This window comes from Hippopotamus amphibius, chromosome 1 (assembly GCF_030028045.1).
Source record: "Hippopotamus amphibius kiboko isolate mHipAmp2 chromosome 1, mHipAmp2.hap2, whole genome shotgun sequence".
Classification (NCBI taxonomy): Eukaryota; Metazoa; Chordata; class Mammalia; order Artiodactyla; family Hippopotamidae; genus Hippopotamus; species Hippopotamus amphibius.
The window spans coordinates 193,852,694-193,874,889 of NC_080186.1; the positions used below are offsets into that span (position 1 = coordinate 193,852,694).

At 35.4% G+C, this 22,196-nt stretch overlaps 1 protein-coding gene and 1 pseudogene across 20 annotated transcripts in view; both read right to left on the minus strand.

The window, feature by feature from the left end:
- Positions 1-22,196, minus strand: part of PPIP5K2 (diphosphoinositol pentakisphosphate kinase 2) — a 76,259-nt gene that overhangs the window by 27,993 nt on the left and 26,070 nt on the right. For 16 of the 20 annotated variants that reach the window (XM_057738152.1, XM_057738066.1, XM_057738099.1 and 13 more), the window contains 10 exons: positions 19,289-19,364; positions 19,100-19,209; positions 18,292-18,377; positions 15,431-15,556; positions 15,171-15,292; positions 14,722-14,904; positions 12,526-12,667; positions 11,762-11,985; positions 894-1,021; positions 175-289 (listed from right to left, as the gene is read on the minus strand). In XM_057738152.1, the coding sequence (XP_057594135.1) occupies positions 175-289; positions 894-1,021; positions 11,762-11,985; positions 12,526-12,667; positions 14,722-14,904; positions 15,171-15,292; positions 15,431-15,556; positions 18,292-18,377; positions 19,100-19,209; positions 19,289-19,364 (1,312 nt within the window). The remainder of the gene's footprint in view (positions 1-174; positions 290-893; positions 1,022-11,761; positions 11,986-12,525; positions 12,668-14,721; positions 14,905-15,170; positions 15,293-15,430; positions 15,557-18,291; positions 18,378-19,099; positions 19,210-19,288; positions 19,365-22,196) is intronic. The other 4 variants (XM_057738057.1, XM_057738031.1, XM_057738115.1 and 1 more) reach the window with 1 other exon arrangement.
- Positions 20,104-22,143, minus strand: LOC130855147 (U4/U6 small nuclear ribonucleoprotein Prp3-like; annotated as a pseudogene).

Consider the following 22,196-nt stretch of genomic DNA (forward strand, 5'->3'; position numbering starts at 1 on the left):
AACATGCCATTATCTCTAACATCTAGCACAGTGCTTGGTATATAGCAGACCCTTTACAGATGATAGCAAATAATGAATTATTAAAAACTTCACAGTAAAAAATGGCATTAGTGATTTGATTACAAATTCAATAACATATTTGTTAAGTAGATTGATATAACTTATTCTACTTACATCGCATAAGGCACCATAGCGAAGAATAGACAGTAAAGAATGCACGTGACTTTCACTGGTGAAATATAATCTGGTACGGACATGACGTTCAGGTGACAGAACACCTCTGGAATACCTAAAGTCAGGAACAGTGTTAAAACGTAATCATACAGTTAAAACTTATTAAGTATTGAAATTATTTTGTAAAATGGAATTTAGTTTTACTAGAAGTAAAAGAACATAGTAAGTAAATCTACCATTCCTCCAATCACAATTGAGGTATTATCTTAGTAGATATTCCTCTAACATGAAGATAACTGGAACTAATTGGGACCACTGAGATTAGTCAAAGAAGAGTTAATATTAGTCAAGTTCACTGTAAACAGGTCATTAAGCACCTTTATTAACAATGAAAGAGGTCATAGCACTTTCATTTTCATAGCACATAGCATTTTCACAGTGAAAGAAGCTCACAGATGTTAATGCTGCTGAATGAGGATGATCACTGATTATCGCATGTGAATGATAACATATCCCTTTTCCCTGTTTTTTTCTCCAATTTGGAGCCAAAAGAACCTTGGTTGGAAGTTAACTATTAGGAGTACCTAGGTAATCTTTATTTCCACAGTGTGCCAAGTGATACACTCCTGATTTAGTCATAGGAACATTAAAAAGTAATTTAGATTTGACGTATGCAAAAACAGATGGCTATAGACTTAAATACCAGTACAGTCTCTTACACAGGATGGAGTTTATTTACAGTGTCATCATCTTGTGTCCTTTGAAGATCTGAGCGAATTTTTCTAACTAGAGGAGTACAGTAGCCTTTGGCAATCTCCAGTTTTTCAGCTTTAGTTATACCATATTCCTGAGCAGAAAATACACAATATTAGAAAACGGGCATAATAATAAAGAACTCCAATAAAGGTACTACTAAATTTAAGAATTTTAGTGAGCGACAAATATTTTTATTAAGCCTTTTTAGAACATTATACAATGTTCCTTGCTTACACTTCTGCAGCTTCAAGTATACTATTCCCCAAAGTATTAAGTGTTATTAGAAGAATTTTTTTTGGTGGAACTGAAAAAGCAAGTAATTTCTACAAAGGATAGGATGAACGCATGAATGTAATCTTTATGAACAGTATTCAACTCAATCAGGTTTCAAATGTAGAAACAACCCTAAAAGAAAGATGGATTAAGGGCACAAACACTAAAGCACAGAACAGAGTCAATAAACACACAGAAAGAAATATACTGAAACCACGAAATTTTTGTCTATTTGAATGTCAAAGATTAAAAAGGATAACAAATTATTTAAAAGCCTTTGGCTAATACTTTGAAAGTTTTGATTAGTGGTTAGCCAAAAACGGCATGAAATTATCAAATTTAATGTGCTCCATAACCATTATAAGTTAATTAAATTTATAATGAGGAATTACAATCCAAAGTGTTAAGGAAACACAGTAATTGTAATAATAAAAAAAATTACAGTTCAAAGGGGTAGATGAGAAAATGACCTGATACAAGAAAAAAATCTGAGATGTGTGTGTAGATGGGAAGAGAGGGTTTAAGGGGAAGAGGGCAGAAAATGGGGTGGAGGTAGGGGGAGGGGGGACAGAGAGAGAAAGAAGGAAGAGTATAGAGAAACAGGGAAGAAACAGGCACACTCTTTCTCCAAGTTCCTTCTGGATACCTATATTTAAAGGCTACTTACTACTATCAGGTACTGCCCAGATGGCAAAACATTAGTATGGATAAAAATCTCAAAACTGCCTAATAAAGAAAAGGCTGATTGATTACAGATGAAAGACACATGAAAATGGAACCTCTTGGGTCATTTACCTTAAACACAAAAGCTTGGCTGGTTCAATAATCTCACGAACATAGATGACTGTGACTTGGGTATGAAAAAAAGAAATATGTATGTAATTGTGTATATATGTATAAACAAAAGGAAAATGTTGAAATTAAAAATCATCAAAGGAAAATTTTCTGTTGTTATTAGCAGGGTGTGAAGAAACAGGCACTCTACACTGCTGGTCTGGAAGAAAACTGGTAAAAGAGTCCTGGAGCTATGGAAATCATCTTGATTTCATGTAAAGACTATGTATAAGGAGAGTGAAAGAAATTAAAAGAATCCACATTTCCAAATGTGAGAAATTGGTTAAATAGTTATAATTACATCATATCATTTAGCCATTAGGAATAAAGAAGTATATTTAGATTTACTTATTTGGAAAAAAGTGATACCAAGAAAAAAAATCAGGTTGTAAAACAGTATGCTTTTCCTTGTTCCATTTTTGCAAAGAATAGGTTTGTTATATGTATAAATTTACGAACAAAAATTATCTCCATGAATTTAAGGTAAAAGTCCTTTTAGAATTTTCTGAAACAGTGAAATGTTTTCCTCTAGTTGGTAATGCCATACTGATTTTTTTTGTTTTGGCTATATTTTCTAATTTTACAACAAAGATATATTACTTTTAGAATGAAGAAATCTTTCCTTTCAAAACAGTGACATATTCTGTGGAACTGAAAAAGCAAGTTGCCACAACCAACTAGGATCAAATAATTAATTGTTAGATACCCAAGTTCTCATAATTATTTCTGCCATAAAAAGAACTGTTAAAATAACAGATGAAGATATTTGAAAGCTTATTATGTGGTGATATTTAATGAGGGTATCATTGGATTTTATATTGCAAATGCTATTACAAAGAATCCTCTGCATTTCATAATCTACAAATAGCCAAAGAAATGATCTTCAAAACTTCAATAAATGTGTGCCATCTCAATTAAGAGACTCTTAATACCAAATATAATCTTTAGATGTTCTTATCCTCTGTCACACCATCAAGGCTATTTTACTATTTAATTTATTGAGATAACATTGGTTAATAACATGTCTCATGCGTACAAAATTATATTTTGACTTCTGTATAAACTACAGTATGCTCAACACCAAAAGTTTAATTTCCACCCATCACCATACAGTTGGCCCCCTTTACTCAATTTGCCCCCCCTTCCCTTCTGGTAATTATTACTCTTTTCTCTATAAACATGTTTTTTCTGCTTGGTTAGTTCATTTATTTTAAAAGATTTTTAATATTTCACATTTGATTGAAGTCATACAGTATTAATTTTTCTCTGAATGACTCATTTAGTTTAACACCCTCAAGGTCCATCCATGTTGCCACAAATGGCAAGACTGCATCTCTTTTTAAGGCTGAGTAGTATTCCATTGTATTATATACACTGTTTCTTCATCCACTCATTCATCAATGGGCACTTTCCACATCTTGGCTATTGTAAATAATGCCACGGTGAACATTAAGGGTGCATATATCTACTCAAATTAGTGTCTTCATATTTTTCAGATAAATATCCAGAAGTGGAATCACTGGATCATATGGTAGTTCTAGTCTTAATTTTTTGAGGAATCTCCATACTCCCTTCCATAGTGGCTGCACCAATTTACATTCCAGTATACCAACAGTATACCAGGGTTCCCTTTTTCCCACATCGTCTCCAATACTTGTTATTTCTTGCCTTTTTGATAACAGCCATTCTAACAGGCCTGAGATGATCTCTCATTGTGGTTTTTGATTTATCTGATTTAGTGATGTTGAACATCTTTTCATGAGCCTCTTGCCAACTTGTATGTCTTCTCTGGAAAAATATTTAACTCCTCTGCCCATTGTTTAATCTGGTTGTTTGGGAATTTTGTTGTTGCTGAGTTGTATTATGAGTTCTTCATGTATTTTGGATATTAACCCCTAACTGAATATATGATTTGCAAGTATCTTCTCCCATTTGGTAGATTATCTTCTCATTTAGTTGATGATTTAGTTTACTGTACAGAAGAAGCTTTTTAGTTTGATGTAGTTCCATTTGTTTATTTCTGCTTCTATTTCCCTGCCTGAGGAGACATATCCAAAAAGATATTGCTAAGGCCAATATCAAGGAGCGTACTAAGTTTTATTTTAGTTTTATGGTTTCAGGTCTTACATTCAAGTCTTTAAATCATTTTGAGTTTTGTGTATGGTGTTAGATAGTGGTCTAGTTTCATTCTTTAGCATGTGGCTGTCCAGTTTTCCCAATACTATATTGAAGAGACTATCTTTTTTCCACTGCGTTTTCTTGGCTCCTTTATCACAAACTAATTGTCCACATATGTGCAGGTTTATTTCTGGGCTCTCAATTCTGTTCCATTCATCTACATGTCTGCTTTTCTGTCAATATCATACTGTTTTGATTACTATAGCTTTGTAGAATAATTTGAAATCAGGTAGTATGATAACTCCAGCTTTGTTCTTTTTTCCTTAGGACTGTTTTGGCTATCTGGGGTCTTCTGAGGTTCCATATAAATTTTAGAATTTTTCATTCTATTTCTGTAAAAAAAAAAAATCACTAGGATTTCAACAGGAATTGCACTGAATCTATAGACTGCTTTAGGTAATATAAACACTTTAACAATGTTAATTCTTCCAATCCAGGAGCACAAAATATCTTTCCATTTCTTTGTGTCTTCAACTTCTTTCAACAATGTCTTACAGTTTTTGGTGTACAGGTCTTTTATTACCTTTGTTAAATTTATTTATGGGTACTTTATTCTTATTGTTAAGATTGTAAATGGGGTTTTCTTAATCTCGTTTTTGTTTGTTGATAGCATACAGAAATGCAATAAATTTTTGCATACTGATTTTGTGCCCTGCAACTCTTCTGTATTTGTTTATTACTTCTAACAGTTTTTGTTTTTTTGAGTAGTTTTCAGAGTTTTCTAAACATAAATCATATCATTGCCAACAGTCACAGTTTAAGTTCTTCCTTCTCAATTTGGATGCCTTTTATTTCTTTTTCTTGCCCAATTATTCTGGCTAGGACTTCCAATACTATGTTGAAAAGAGTGTTGAGAGTGGGCATCTTCGGGTTGCTCCTGTTCTTAGAGGGACAGGTTACACTTTTTTTTTTTTTTTACCGTTGAGGTATCCAGGAGTTCTCTTAGCTTCACAGACTTGTATATCCAGTTCCATGCCCCAGATTTGGGAAGTTCTCAGTTATTATTTCTTTAAATAAACTTTTTGTTCCCTTCTTCCTCTCTTTTTGTTCTGGGAAAGCCAGCATCCCAATGTTGCCCTTCCAAATAGAGTCAGACAGTTCTCATAGAACTTCCTCATTTTTTAAGATCTTAATTCTCTCTCCTCTCCTACTTGTATCATTTCTAGAATTCTATCTTCGAGCTCACTAATTCTTTCTTCCATGTGGTCTGCTCTATTTCCAATACTGTCTAATGCATTCTCCATCTCATTTCTTGAATTCTTCAGATCCAGAATTCCTGTTTGGTTCTTTTTTTTTTTTTTAAGCTCTTTATTGGAATATAATTGCTTTACACTCTTATACCAGTTTTTGAGGTACACCAAAGTGAATCAGCTGTATTTATACATATATCCCCATATCCCCTCCCTCCCGCGACTCCCTTCCACCCTCCCTGTCCTGGCCCTCTAAGGCATCACCCATCATAGAGTTGATCTCCCTTTGTTATACAGCAACTTCCCACTAGCTACCTATTTTACAGTTGGTAGTATATATATATGTCTATGCTACTCTCTCACTTTTTTAAGAGTTTGTTGCTGTTGTCGTTTGTTTTTTTGGTAAAGTAATTCTCCTGTTCACTCATTTTATTCCTGAGCTCACTGAATTATCTTCTTTTTTAAATTTATTTATTTTATTTATTTATTGACTGTGTTGGGTCTTCATTGCTGCACACGGGCTTTCTCTAGTTGCTGAGAGCAGGGGCTATTCTTCATTGTGGTGTGCGGGGTCCTCATTGTAGTGGCTTCTCTTGTTGTGGAGCACGGGCTCTAGGTGTGTGGGCTTCAATAGTTGCAGCACATGGGCTCAACAGTTGTGGCTCACGGGCTCTAGAGCACAGGCTCAATAGTTGTGGCACACAGGCTTAGTTACTCCATGGCATGTGGAATCTTCCCAGAGCAGGGCTTGAACCCGTGTCCCCTGCATTGGAAGGCAGATTCTTAACCACTGCACCACCTAGGAAGTCCTGAACTATCTTTTTGAGTTTTCTTGAAGCTCATTGAGTTTCTTCATGATAGCAATTTTGTTTTTCTTTCAATGATAGCCATTTTGAATTCTCTAACAGTTAGTTTCCAATATTCCATGACTTTAAGTTTGGTTTCTGGAGAACTGTCATTTTCTTTTTGTGTTACTGTGTTACTGTGGTGCTTTATGGTGCTTAATGAGTTGTTCCTCTGCTGGTACATTTGAAGTAGTGAACAGTTTTCTTAAGTAAAGCTTTCTTTAAAAAACTTGGTTCTGATCATTCAACAGTTTAGTATGTAGAGGACTTTTTTCTCTTTTCCAGTAGGTGGACTATAGCACAAGCTTCTTCTTACATGAGCTGCCTCTGGTCATATTTGAGAAATGACACTTTTAACACTCCACTGCACCTGCTAGAGTTGTCACCAGGTGTCCTCATTGTCACTATTGTGCCTCCTGGGTCATCGGTGCCTTGTTGCTGCCAGTGCTGCTGGTGTCATTGCCTAGGGCACTGGGAGAGGGGGCACCTCCACTGTGTCTGAGGTCTCCTAGGTTTCAGGCTCAGCCATTACAAGGGGACAAATAAGGTGGGGGTAGGGAGCCAGGGTCACAGATACCCCTGCCTTGTCCAGAGTTGTAGGGTTCAAGGGCACTGCCACTATGGGCAGTTGCAGGGGTTGGTAAGAGCCACAGGGAGCTCCATGGCTGGAGGAATGGGGTTGCAGGCTCTACTGCCACTAATGCCCAGTTCTCTGTGGCCATGGGTGCCACTGCAGCTGAGAGGCTGGAATTGTGTGTGCCACGACTCCTGAAGCTATTGGGTTCTCTGAGAATGTAGGCTCAGCCAACTGTAGCCGGGAGTCTGGGATCACAGACACCACATCTACTATTCCCCTGGCTCTACCTCCTCTATGTGTTCCAGTCCAGCCACTTTCAAGTATATAGATGTATGGAGTTTTTTAGCATCCTGGTGTGTTGAGCAGAGGCACCTCTGTTGAATTATATATGTTTTACTAGCTGTAGATTGAAGGGGATAGACAAAGGGAGCATGTCACACTGCCATGATGCTGATGTCGCATCCCACTGTGACTATTTTTAAGTATATATTTTTTTTGGCCACAGAGCTTGTGGGATCTTAGTTCCCTGACTAGGGACTGAACCTGGGCCCTCGGCAGTGAAAGTGTGAAGTCTGAACCACCAGACTGCCAGGGAATTCCAAATTTTTAATAATCATCTTTAAACCAGAGTCTTTATTTTCTGAGGATTGAGGCTTAAGAGTTAATTCTATCACAGCAAAAATACCTACCATAATTAAAACGGTTAACTGTTAATGTAACTAAAAGTAATAAACCAATGTTTACCATATTTAAGCTTACATATGATTAGAATTACATAATTCACACAGCATAAATATAAGAATTAATGTAATGTAAGGCTGAAAATGGATTTTTTGGAGTCATAGCAGAACATATACACATTTTTCTTACAAGGATAGTGACATTCTCTTAATCTAAATTAGTCAAAATACTACATTATTTGATTGAGTCATCAAGTCTCTAAGCTGGAAATATTCTTTGTCAAGTAAACACAAATTTCTCATTTTTTCCACTACAAACCAGCTTTATTACAATTACTATAAATATGCTTACAATTATAGTTATTTGTTCAGTGATTGAAAATGTCTACATCTTGCCCATGGTTTTGGATGTAAAATAACAAAGCAGAATATTTACTTAATTGAATTCAACAGTCCATTAAAAAAGAAGGAATCCCAAGTTTCTGCCACAATAAGGAATGTCAAACCAAAAAGTTAGGAAGGTAAGTCTCAAGTTGTCCCCTCCTCAATTTATACTCTCAGAACTTGAGGAAAGCATAACATAAACATCTCCGTTTTTAAATTTATAAAATTACCAAAATTTAATTATGATTTTAACAAAAACAAAACTGATTCCTGGAAGCTTGGGCATAATGTTGTCCAAAGAGCCCTAAGATTTCAAAGATAATTTATCCAAGATAAATAATTTTGGAGATGTCTTCAAATAAATTCTCAGACTGTTGAGAAAATCTAACATAACTGCATTATAAGACAATTACTATGACTGAGAACAGCTGAGCATGACAAATAACTTGAATGATACAAATACGTCTCAGATCTTTCCTAACCATTTCTGATCTGTAGTGTTTCTTCTAATTACAATGCTTTAAAAAATTCATTATAGGGACTTCCCTGGTGGCCCAGTAGTTAAGAATCCACCTGCCAATGCAAGGGACACGGGTTCAATCCCTGGTCCAGGAAGATCCCACATGCCTCGAAGCAATTAAGTCTGTGTGCCACAACTACTGAGCCTATGTGCCACAATTACTGAAGCCCCTGCACCAAGAGAGGCCATCGCACTGAGAAGCCCATGCACTGCAACGAAGAGTAGCCCCCGCTCAGCAACAAAGACCCAGTGCACCCAAAAATAATAATTTAAAAAATTCATTATAAATATTTAAGTTACAAGGAGATGGTGAAAAATTTCTTCAGCTATGTAAGTAATGTACCTAAAATACAGACACTAAGTAGGAAAAAATTATCATCTAAAACTCATTAATACTTAAGTTTTGCTTTGAGCTCAACTCTTAGAAACAAACTTTTCATTCCCAAATCTAGAATGTTTAGTATACATAACTGAGAAAGAAGAGGTTTGAGATTAAATAAACCATGTAACAACACGGACATGATTATGCTAATAAATCATTAGTGTATTTATTTAGCCACTGAGTAGGTGAGACATTCACATATACTGAAAGCCTACCTTGAAAAATTCATATAGCTACAATATTTTGAGGGTCACATATTTACAGCTTATCTGCTAAAAGTACACTTTGAAATAATGTTCACTGTAAGAAGAAGCACAACTAAGATGCACTGAGCCTGGAATAATAAAGCAATCCAAAACAACGAAAAAAAAAATCACAGTCTTATGTATGCTTCCAATGCAAACTAATTACATGCTTAACAGAATTAACAGTAACCATTCTTCTCAGATGTAGCAGTAAGTAAAATCTGAATGAATTCTCTATCTTGAGTTTCATAACAAAGATGGATGCTGATTTAGTAACTTTACTGAATGAGTTATAATCAAATCAGTGTTAGTTCTATAATCTTTATCTATACCATGCAGCTAAAATCGAGTTCTGCAGAATTTAGTGTGTTCATTTGATGTTCATCTTAAAATATCTCTTCTGTTATAAAAATACAACTTTTTATTTGTAAAATATAAGTTCTTTTGCAGAAAAAAAGTTCTCTTCTATTTAGCAAATGAAAGATGTCAGAAAGATGTCAGTCCTTGTTTTCTAAGTCTGTGTTTCTTAAACTGAGGCCCAAAGACATATTCTTGAAGTATGAGATATTTTTATCCTCTCTTTTAAAAAGAAGTTATTTGCGAATCACTGATATATATACCTAAAATTGTCTACATTATATACACTGACCAAACAAATAAATAGTTGCTCTTTTATGTTGAAAGAATAAGCTAAACTTTAACATGTACACAGACACTCACAGGTAAGTTGTTAATTCTGAATTCCCAGTTTTACAAAGTCTCTAGTTTTTCCTGGACATTTTGTGAAGATTAGGAAAGGGATACTGAAGTATAGTTTTAATTGTAGTTAATTTACAGTACTGTGTTAGTTTCAATTGTATAGCAAAGTGATTCAGTTATAAATATATATATATTTTTTCAGATTATTTTCCATTTTAGGTTATTATAAGATATTGAATATAGTTCCCTGTGCTATACAATAAATCCTTGTTACTTATCTATTTTATATATAGTAGTTTGTATCCCATATTCTTCATTTATCTTTCTCCCTCTCCCTTTCCCCTTTGGTAACCTTAAGTTTGTTTTTTATGTTTATGAGTCTTTTTCTACTTTTAATATAGATTCATTTGTATTTTTTAGATTCCACATACAAGTGGTATCACAATATTTTTCTCTGACTTAATTCACTTAGTATGATGTTCTCTAGGTCCATCCGTGTTGCTGCAAATGGCAATATTTTGTTTTTATGGTTGAGTAATATTCCATTGTGTGTGTGGATACACACACCACATCTTCTTAAACCAATCATCCATTGATGGGCACTTCAGCTGTTTCCATGTCTTGGCTATTGGAAATAGTGCTTCTATGAATATTAGGGTGCATGTATCTTTTTGAATTAGAATTTTTATTTTTTCTGGATATATGGGAATGGGATTGCTGGATCATACAGTAGCTCTATTTTTAGTTATTAAGGAACCTCCCTACTGTTTTCTATATATGAGTATCTTTAAGTCAGGCTAATTTTATACAAAATCTTTATATTTTTCATGTACAGTGACCCTTGGCCAACGTGGAGGTTAGGAGCACCAACCTTCCATGTCATTGAAAATTCCAGTACAACTTATTTGTTTTTCTGTATCCACAGCGGATTCAACCAACTGTGGATCTGTGGATTATGCAGTACTGTAGTATTTACTATTGAAAAAGTCTGCATATAAGTGGGCCCACTACAGATCAAACCCACATTGTTCAAGAATCAACTGTATTTCATTTTTCCTGCTTTTTAACTTTGGTTCACAGTTAGAATGTCTGATCTACTCCAATCTCCCTTTCATAACATCCAAATAATCTTCTAGTATCTGAGTTGAAAAAAGTTCTCCAAAGGGCCTCTGCAACTATTTTCTTCTAACATATCTCTTAACTTGTCACCTGACTCTTTATTATAAATCTGATTCTCTGTTTACATTTTAGTTACCTGAATTTTGGTTACACCTTTATTTTTATTCTCTTATAATGAAAAGACCCCCCTTCCACCTCCACCATATCCCACAAAAAACTACTTACATTCTGACCTCTAAATATCATTTTAAAAATCCTTTCACATAAAGTAAAAAAACTTCCAAAATTTATATAGGGACACAAATACCTTTTTCTCCCACTCTGCACACATTCCCATAGTACAGTGCTGATAGGTGCACAATAAATGCCCAATAAATACTTCAGTGATTTATCCCATCCTATTTTCAGTTGTTTTGTTTGCTGTTAGTGTATTATTATTAAGAGTATGAATTCTTAAATTTTAAAAATTCACTACACATATATACACTACTAAATATAAAATAACTAATAAGGACCTACTGTACAGCACAGGGAACTCTACTCAATTCTCTGTAATAATCTGTATGGGGAAAGAATTTAAAAAAGAGTTGATAAATGTACATATATAACTAATTCACTTTGCTGTACAGCAGAAACTAATACAACATTGTAAATCAACTATACTCCAACAAAAATTTTAAAAAATAAAAATAAAAATGGAGAAAAAAGTCACTACAAACTATTAAAAAAATCAAATGATTTAATGTAACAAAAAGTTTAAAATATAAACTCATAATTACTTACTTTCCTTTTTAAAGTTATAGGTTTACTGGGATATGAAAACCCACTATCTTTTATCCACTGATAGACATTTTTAAAGTATCTATATAACAGTACAAGAAAATTAATATGCAGGAATTACTTACCTGAGGAATAACAATATCTGCTAATGCCTTTGAAAGCCTATATAATTCCATTGTGTCTTCCAATTTCAAGGAACCATTATGTTGGACATCATATTTTATACAGTCATATATGTCAGGGATTTTACTAATATCATATCTTCCATTCTTTGTTTTAAAGTCTTTCTCCAACTTGGACCATCTACGTAGCATGAGCTCTAAGGTCTCACTATGATAAAGCTGAATATCTAAAACAACATAACATTTTTAGTATATTAAACTTAAAAATCAGATAAAGAATATATATAAAAAATTGGTAATCAGAAACTTCTTTAAATATCAAAGGTAAAATTGTTAGCAAGCTAGGAAATGTTATCATAGGCATATACTATTGAATAAAGGGTTAGGAACTGGTTTTATAAAAGACCTTTCCATATGTTATACACATCAGTTGCCCAAGTTTTATTAACTAAACTAGTCTCAGAGCCAGAGCACAGATCACCTTCCTGTTGCTTGCTCCTTTTTATTATGCTGCCTATTTGCTGCTCAACTGTATGGTAATGCTACATAATTAATCAAGTAATTATTATTATCTCTTTCATGCTATCATGGATAAAAGCAACTATAACTTCACTATTATTCTTTTGCTGGATATATATTAACTCAAATTATACCTAGATATAGCATTAAAGGCTTGATTTTTTTAGGATTGGTGCATCTTATTTAAAAATGTTTATAGCAACTGGATAGTGATTTTTGTTTTCTGATCTAAGGAAAACAATATTTACCTGATGATTTGGGATCTTCCATTCGATGTCTGATTTGAGAAGTCAAACTCTGTATCAAGGAATACACTTTGTCACAGGTCTTCACAGGATTTTTAATTAAATGCATTGATTTGATAAGAGAAATGCTTCCAGATGGAGTAAGCTACAAATGAATAAAGTATATATTTTTACATTTGGTTATGCCCAACAGGCCAAGAGAACAATATACAAAATTTTCCAGTAGCTGGAGACTTTCAAACTACAAATTAAGATGATCCCCAAAATACAGAAATAAGATCAAGGAGGAAATAACCTCAAAATTCCATGTTATAAAAATCCTAAACCTTAACTAACATTAGATTATCTGCAGGGAAACTCTAACAGAAGTACCCTAACTTAAGAGATTTTATTCTAACTTACAATGACATTTTGCTGAATTATTTGGTATTTGCAAATATGGTTTAACCATTTGACATAAATTGACATGTAATAACCCTAAAACTATTATTATCATCACTTTTTCCAGATGAGGAACTTAACAGAGGTTAAGCACATTCCCCAAGATCAAACCACTAGTATGCTTTACATAAAGAGCGAGATAAAAAAGCAGGTAATCTGGCTAAAGAGCTGTGCTCTTAACCACCCTGTAAATGCCTTTGTGATGTTTTTTGCAATTAACAAAAGCCATTAATGACAAATAGTTTCAATTTTCACTGTTGAAACTTTGCTTTGGCAAGTAATTTAACCCCATCAAATAAATTTTTGTAAATATAAAAAATGTAAAGTGGATAGTCTTTTCAGTGTGTGGTGCTGAGACACCTGAATGTACATATGATTGGGGGCAAATATCAATTCTGACATCCTTATCTAATAGCACACACAAAAGCTGATTTTAGCTGGATTTCAGATGTGCAGGGAAAAACAGTAAAGTTTATAGAAGATCATATATGGGAATGTCTTATGACCCCTTGTTAGAAAAAGGTATTATAAATAATACATTAAAAGGTACTAAACACACAGGAAAAAACTGACCTTGAAATACATAAAAAATAAGAACTTCTGCTTATCAAAGGAAATCATTAAGGCTCAGAGTAGGTGGTAGTATTTAGAATACATATAACAAAGAGCTCATATCCAAAATATACAAAGAAATTCTACCATTCAGTAAGAAAAACACAAGCAACCAGTAGAAAAAAAGGACAAGACCTTAAGAGTAGGCCTTATGAAAGAAGATACCTAAATGGTCAATGAATATTAAAACCACATAAGGAACTACTACACATTCACCTTCAGAATAGCCAAAATTGAACAGTCTGAAAATACCAAGCATAGAGACTATGTAGAGCAATGATAATTTTCATGGACTTCTGGTGGGAGAATAAATTGTTTCAATGACTTTGGAAAACAGTTCAACAACATCTACTAATACAGAAATATAAGCACACTGTGGGTCACAACACTTCCACTCCTAGAATATACCAAAGAGAAATGTATGCTCATATACACTAGGAGGCATATGTGGATATTCATGGCAGTATATTAATAGTAACAGCCCCAAACTATAACAATATTGGAAAGCATATATACATTGGAGTATATTCATAGAATATGGATGAACAAACTATGGCCTAGGGGCCAAAAGTGACCTGTGATAGCCCATGAGCTAAAAAATAATTTTTACATTTTTAAAAGGTGGTTTACAAGAGAAAAAAAAAATACAACAAGCAACTATATGCGATCTGCAAAGCCTAAAGTGTTAATACCTGTTTTTCTACAGAAAAAGTTTAGCAACCTCTGAAAACAATACTACACAGAAATGAAAATTAATTACTTATGGAAATTCTCAAACATATGGATGAATTTCAAACATAATATTGAGAAAAAGAAGTCAGACATAAAAGAAAACATTCCATTACATGAAGCTTAAAAAATACCCTCAACTGAGACTATGGTAGCTACAGATGCAGTTATTCAAATAAGCATTCTGGATCTAAGACTATAAAAACTTAAGATAGTGGTTATTTCTAGCAGATAGGGAAGGAGCTGCGACTGGGAAGGGGCACACAGAGGCTAGAGTTGTTCCAACGTTCTGTTTCTCTGTTTAGTGATATGACTCTTTGCTTTATAATATGATAAGCTCTTAGTTTATGTTTTACGCACTTTTCTGTACGTAAGTGCACACAATATTTGACAATGTAAGAGTTTGCTAAGACCCACCTTTTCATAATCTTCAGCAGTAAAATCTCTGTCTTTCTGAAGTATTTCATGAAGTCTTGCTTTCACACGCTGCTGACAACTGCTCAAAGAGTCACTATCACTATCCAAAAGGCCATTCATGTTTGCACTTTTCACCATTTGAACAAGAATGGGTGTAAGTTCTCCTTCTAGAGCTAACAGCCCCTAAACACATTTTAAAAAGCCAAAACATATTTAAGAATTAGTATGCAAAATAGAAGGTATCTTAATTATTTTGGTACATGCTGAATTTCACAAGGCATAAGGTTACTATTTACAATAAACTTTATTAATAACAAAACTTATTGCCATTTCAGGGCTTTAGCTAGAAGTTTCAAATTTAGAATAGTAAAATATTACCTTAGTAAAAATCTTTTAAAATGTTGTAGTAGATGTAAATTCTAATAATTCTAAAAAACATTTATTTATACCTTTGCAAAAGCTGCTGCAGTCATCTGGACTCGTCCTTCATCAGAGGCGTATATTTTAAGGTCATGTCGGTAGGTGCTATGTAATCTTAGTAAACCACAACCAGGAAATCCTGCATAATCTCCTGAAAATAAATCCTCAAATCACTTAAGCTATATTTTTATTTCACTGTATTTCTATAAATATTTAATAACATTTCAATATTAGGATTTGAAAATATGATATATGAATTTAACCAAATTAAAGAAACTCCAAGATTTACCTTGACCTCCAGGATACATACACCTAAAAGCTCTTCCAAGTTCTTCAGCCTGGACCCTGCCTGCAGGAGTTAGTTCTCCGCCCCATTTTAGAACCAAAAGTAAGGATGGCTCTTCTCTTCGGCTGTCTAAGATACATGTGAAGGGATAAAGTAAATGTGAAGTTGTTTTTTACTTAACAGACATAATTCAAGATTAATTTTTTCTGTGTGTCTCTTCTGCAGTGGAATGTGGCCCTCATGTAAATTCTTTTGTTCCTTAAGCACACCTATCTTTGTAGGCTGTTGCTTCTGCTAGGAATACCCCTTGCTCCACCTGTTAAAATGTTACTAAAATTTCAAAATCTCTCCCACACTACAGAAAGAAGGCTCTTTCCCAGTTTTCTGAAAGGAAACTTCTCCCTTCCCTGCTCTCATAATGGTATTAGAGCAATGGTATTTGCCCAACGTACTTAGTTGTACTAGATACGCTAGATTAAGAGCTTCTTGATCACAGCAGTCAGATCTTGTCTTTATATTAAGAGCCTCCTGAAGTGCTGTCACACAAAATGTAATGTTACCTGAAGTGAAGAAGATATACATACTTTTATGATTAGTAATCTGTGATCTGCATAAATTTTAAGAAGATGGGAGATGACAAAGCTTAATATTTATTATAATTTAAATTTATGGGGACCTCCCTGGTGGTACAGTGGTTAAGAATGCACCTGCCAATGCAGGGGACACGGGTTCAATCCCTGGTCCAGGAAGCTGGTGCACAACAATTACTGAGTCTAGAGCCCGCAAGCCGCAACTATTGAGCCCTCGAGCCACAACTACTGAGCCCTTGAGCCACAACTACTGAAGCCCGCACACCTAGAGCCCATGCTCCACAACAAAAGAAGCCACTGCAATGAGAAGCCCACACACGGCAAAGAAGAGTAGCCCCAGCTTGCCACAACTAGAGAAAGCCCACGTGCAGTAACGAAGACTCAAAGCAACCAATAAATAAATTAACTAAAAAAAATCGTTTTTAAATAAATAAATAAATTTATGGGTGAGATATACAATAAAATATAGCCAAGAACAGCTTTTTAAGTTTGAAGTTGTAGAATCTGTATGTTCCAGACCAAAGTATTTTCTCATTACAGGGGAGGTCTGAGTTTCTATACTTAATTTTGATCTGCTCTTTATCATGTCCTAAGATCTATGTTGGGCTCCAGAAACAAATGTCATTTAAAAATTAGCACTATTGGGACTTCCTAGGTGGTGTAGTGGTTAAGAATCCGCCTGCCAACGCAGGGGACACGGCTTCAATCACTGGTCCGGGAAGATCCCACATGCCATGGAGCAACTAAGCACACGCACCATAAATACTGAGCCTGCGCTCTAGAGCCCATGTGCCACAACTACTGAGCCAGCGTGCTGCAATTACTGAAGCCTGCATGCCTGGAGCCCATGCTCCACAACAAGAGAAGCCACTGCAATAAGAAACCCATGCACCTCAACGAAGAGTAGCCCCCACTCTCCACAACTAGAGAAAGCCTGCGCAGCAACGAAGACCTAATGCAGCCAAAAAATAAGTAAATAAAAATTAAAAAAATAAAATAAAAATTAGCACTATAAGCACTAAAGAATTTGATAATTCATTAAAAATGAGAGAAAATCACCCTTTCCCCTAGGGCTAGTTAGTAGTTATATGTGCTTTACCATGCAAGCCAACATTCATTTATAGAAGGCAATTAATTGACTTTACAATTATAGTTGTTTATAGAATGTTTTTGATATAAATATCAAAATATAAAAAATTGTGTTGCTATAAATCACAAGTTGTGACGAGAGCAATATATCAAATTTTAGAATATATAAAGATGAACATAATCAAATCTCTGTTTGCATTTAAAATAATCATTACTTCAATTTTTGCTGCTATAAATAATGCCATTGTGAATATCCCTATAAAACAATCTTTCCCTCAATCTGATTACTCCCTTGGGATAGATTCTTATAAGTAGAATTAAAGTCAAAGCATATGAAAAGTTTTTGAATTTTTTTTTTTCCAGCCAATGCCACACGACATGCAGGATCTTAGTTTCCCAACCAATGACTGAACATGCACCCCTGCAGCAGAAGTGTGGAGTCTTAACCACTGGACCACTAGGGAAGTCCACTGAAGTTCTGACACATATTGCCAAATTACTTTTCAAAGAGTTGTGTCAATTTACAAACCTACCAGTAGACTGAAATCCTGTCACACTGTATTCTCATCAGCATTCTTTATTACCATTTGAAAAAAGAATAAGAAAACACTTTGCCAGCATGATAGGCAAGACTAATTATTATTATTGTCATTATTGTATAGGGCATCTCCATTTTTCCAAAAAAAGGGCTTCCCCACCTCTGCCCATTTTTCTTTTGAAAAGTAAATGAACTTATGCACTTTTGTGCTTATTGCTCTTAGGAGACTAATTTTAAATGCCTATTCTGATTTATTGGGTGGAGAAAAATATGTATTTTAGAAACATGGTGATTACATATTTTTTCAAATAGTCTTTTCGTACTTCTTGAGCTTTCTTCCTGCATATACTGTATGGGATAGGAAGCCATTAAGTAACATTTAGTTGTAAATAAATAAGCTTTCTGAAGAGTTAAAGAGAAGTACTAAGCAGTTTTCAAAATAATAACAGGCATCCTTTACCTAAAGGACAAAAGGTAAAAAATCTTTCATTTAAAGGATAGAAGGCATAGTTAACAAAACTCCAAGTTATTTTTCCTCTATTCAGCATGCCAGCCCCTAAACTATTAGAAGATTACAAAGGTAATCAACAATGAGTAGTAAGTCCCTACATATAATTAAAACACAAAAGGCATTAATAGTGACATACCTTCTTCTTCACTAGATGTCTTAGGACAACCATGGGGGAGATAGGTTAATTGTACCTTGCGATTTATTCCAGAAAAATGACCATACCTGAAAAATAAAATGGCAAACAGAACAGACAATATCTTATAAGCATACAATGCAACCTCCTCAAGAAAAGCTAAAATCCACCTAGACAAAAACTAAATCTTACATATTAATGCCTTCTATTTGTAATTACCTTGCTGAATTCTTCAAAATATCCTAGCACAAATTCTGTACCCTAGGCAGTTATTCTAACCACATTAAAAATAAAAATATAATGAAAGTTGTCTATAAAAGTTGGAGAATTTTGAATAGATGACAAAGTATATAAACATATAAAAACATAAATGCATGTGTCTTAAAAAAATAATGATTTTAAATGGTGAAAGAAGTAAAGCTTATAAGAGAAATATTGGTGGTACCAATTTCACTTGATTAAAACATAGTTCAAAATTATTTTTCATTTAAACAGCACTGAATCTGTGGTTAGCTTAGCAATGTGGGCTTCATCCTAAGTAGCACTTCATAGAAGATCCAAATGTGATGCCCTCTTTTGATCTTCTCATCAAAATTAAAAGTAAAACTAAAATAGAACCTTTAATACAACAATCTCTTTTCTCATTAGTGAAAATAAAATTCTTATGAGACTTCCACTAATTTCTCCTCAGTTACAATGATAATGAGAAAAAGATCAAACTGTAAAGGAAATTAACATGAAAAGTCACACATTAAAAAAAAAGAGCACTGTAAGTAGTTATCAAAATTAAGGGTTTCAAAAAGATACTTACATCTCTAACACAGTCTTAAGTTGTTCAAGTTTTGACTTGTTTTCTTCAATTTCAGAATCATTATTTTGTCCCAACTCCATTAGAAGTTGTCGTGCAATATCTAGCACTTCCTGTAAAATAAAGAATTGAATTTTTATGTAACTTTGCCATTAGCAATTTAAAACCCAATAAGAAATGAAATGCACTTGCCTGTAATTGTTTTGGTTTTTTGAGCTTTAGTTTCCCAGATTTATATCCATCACACTTTTCAAAAAGATCAAAGAATCTTATAAAGAAGACAGAATACTGTTAGGCGTTTGCAACAATATTACCTCTATAAACTAAAACAAATTAACTATAATAAATGATACATACGGGACTAAAACAAATAATAATAGATATGGGACTTGCGGTCTACGGACTTCAGATACTGTGTGTCCTCTTTCACTATACGACGTTGCTCCCCTACCTTTGATTGATAAAACTTAGTATTTTGCTAAAGCATATCGAACTAATAATCACTAGATTAACTGAACAGAAGAAACAAACTTTCATTCTACTAATTTTCATCTAGAAGGTTGAGAAGTTAATGATTCTCAGAAAGCAATATAAGAAAATAATAAGCCAAGACTAAATAGAATACCTTTACAACAATAAATAAAAGCTACGTGAGGATGATGACCATTTACAGATACTGCCACAGTAATTTTCAGATGCTGATATTCACAATTTAAAATGAATTTTATTTTTTTCCAGTGGTTTAAGAAATAGTTGTAAACAGTTTTTCTATATGATTTTTTTTTTAAATAACTCTTTAATCATATTCACATAAGGGGAATAAAGGGCAGCCATTAGGCTGTCTGGGGAAGGGAGCAAGGTGTTCTCCCTTCATCCCAATGTCAGCCTGGCACAGTTCTGAGCTCACACACACAAGTAGGGCTGGGTAGCAGAATAAGGGAAGTAGAATAAGGGAGAGGACTGAAGAGACAAAGGCAGGAGGGGAGAGGCAAGGGCTTGCAGTAGTCTCAGTTGGTGGAGTCCAACACAGATTCATTCAGTGCAAGGTCCCAGCAGTGCTCAGCCCTATGCTTTCTGACATGCTCCCGAGCCATGTTTTCTGTAGGGCACTGTTTGAACTTCATTTCCCCAAAGCGCCGGTCTTTGGCTGTACCCTCCCAGACTAGTACACATTTGTTGGTTTTCTTCACAGCTTCCTCATCAGATTCCTCCTCATCATCTCCTTTTGTGTTAGATGTCTCTTCATCCCACTATCCGATGCAGCATAAGACACTTAAATTTCTTCTGGGCCTTGGGGCCCCCTTCCACTACCACCACACTGACATCCTTGTGCAGTACCACCACCCCTGTCGGGTACAGCTGCCCAGCACTGGCCTCAACCTTGAACTTCTTGGCTGGGTTGCTCAAATTTTGAACTCTATAAACTGATATGTGTACCCCTGTAAAATGTCTTCTTTAAGCTTTTTAATTTTCTTGACCTTTCTCTGTTCTGCTGTAAGTTTTCGGGCAGCATTGCCCTCTTCATGCGCTTTCTGTCTTTTTGCCATCTGAGTTCTGACATGGGCTTCTACCTTCATGGGGTCTTGAACAGCTTCTGTTCCCAATACTCGCATCAAATTTGAAATTCTCACTTTGGGTTCTGGAGGAGGCATCAGGCCCAGCCTGACTTTCTCTTGTAATTCCTTCTGAGCTTCCCTCGTTTGCCTTCGAAGTTTCTTCTGTTCCTTCTTGATCAGATATACTCCCAGAGTAACTAGTGTGTCACTGTCGAGTGGAGGGTTGAGCTGGGCTGGATGTTCAACAAGATTTGTGATTCCAAAATAATCTTCTCTCTTGGGATTTTCCTCTGTAAGGTCAAAGCCATTGGGGATGATATAAGAGTCCCACCACTCAATTTCAGGGATAGCTCCTTCCTTCAGTTCCTTCTTAGGAGCAATGAGGGCCAGCCTAGTTGAAGTAAGAACGCCTGTTTTTCGAGCTGCCTGTGAGATCTCTGCCTGCAGCTTCTCCAGCTGAGCCTTTGTCCGTAATCACTGGGCAATCCTTTCAAATTTGCCCTTGTCATGGAATTTAAAAGTGCATCTCTGGCGCTGGGAAGGGTCAATTGAGACTCGGGGGGTCAAAGAAGGTATTAGACTCCATGTCTTCTGATGGCTTTTCTTTTAGCTGTTGCTTGAATTGTTCCCTCTTCACACACCGAATATTGGCCTTCAAAGTAGGCATACGGTGTGTCAGCTCAATTTCCTTGCCTGTTGCATCTACAGTTCGACCTTGTTCATCAAGAATCAGTGATGTGGGTTTAGTTTGATCTTTTAACTCCACCTTCGGGGGAGCAATGCCCATAGCATGGAGATTGGCTAGGCCCACCATGTTGGCACTGCCGATGAGCTCTGGCTTCGGTCCAGCTGGGCTTGGATGCAGGCTTGTAGTTCAGCTGCTTTCCTTGCCTTCTCAACGGAATCATTCATGAAAGTGGCAGCCTGGGAGGGCTGAACAGTGTTGCCAATTGGAAGTCACTCTGGTTGGGAGGAAGAAGGAGTCTTTGGCTGAGGTGTAGGGAGGCTAATGAAGTGCAGCTGTTTCTTCCTTTCCTCGATTTGCCATGCTGCTGCCTCCATCATCTGTTTGATCTGGAGTTTAGCCCGCATGCCAGGACTCTCTGAGGGAGGCCCAGGGATTACTTCTGGCTCCTCTTCCACCTCCTCGAAATGTGGTACACGTCGCATCTTTACTCCTGATGATTCCTTGGAGGTCTCAGAGTCACCACCAAACACTTCCTTTAGCTCTTCTCGTCTTCTGATCCTGTCACGGCTGGACTTGGAATGCCTAGAGCTTTGGCCTTCCTCCAAAGCCTCAAACAGTCTGTCCACAAATTGAAGAGTAGAATCATCAGGAAAAGGTTTCAGATGGTCAGCTGCCTTCTTCTTGTCCATGCCCTTCCCCACACAGTTCAGTGCTGCTGTGACCACTGTGGGCTCTGAGAAACCCAGCACCCTCTTCACTGTCTTCTCTATCCATGGTTTCAGCTCATCCAGCTCCCTCTTAGACACTGTTGTTCTTCAGAAAAAGGAGGATAGCTCAAAATAGGACTCAATATTGT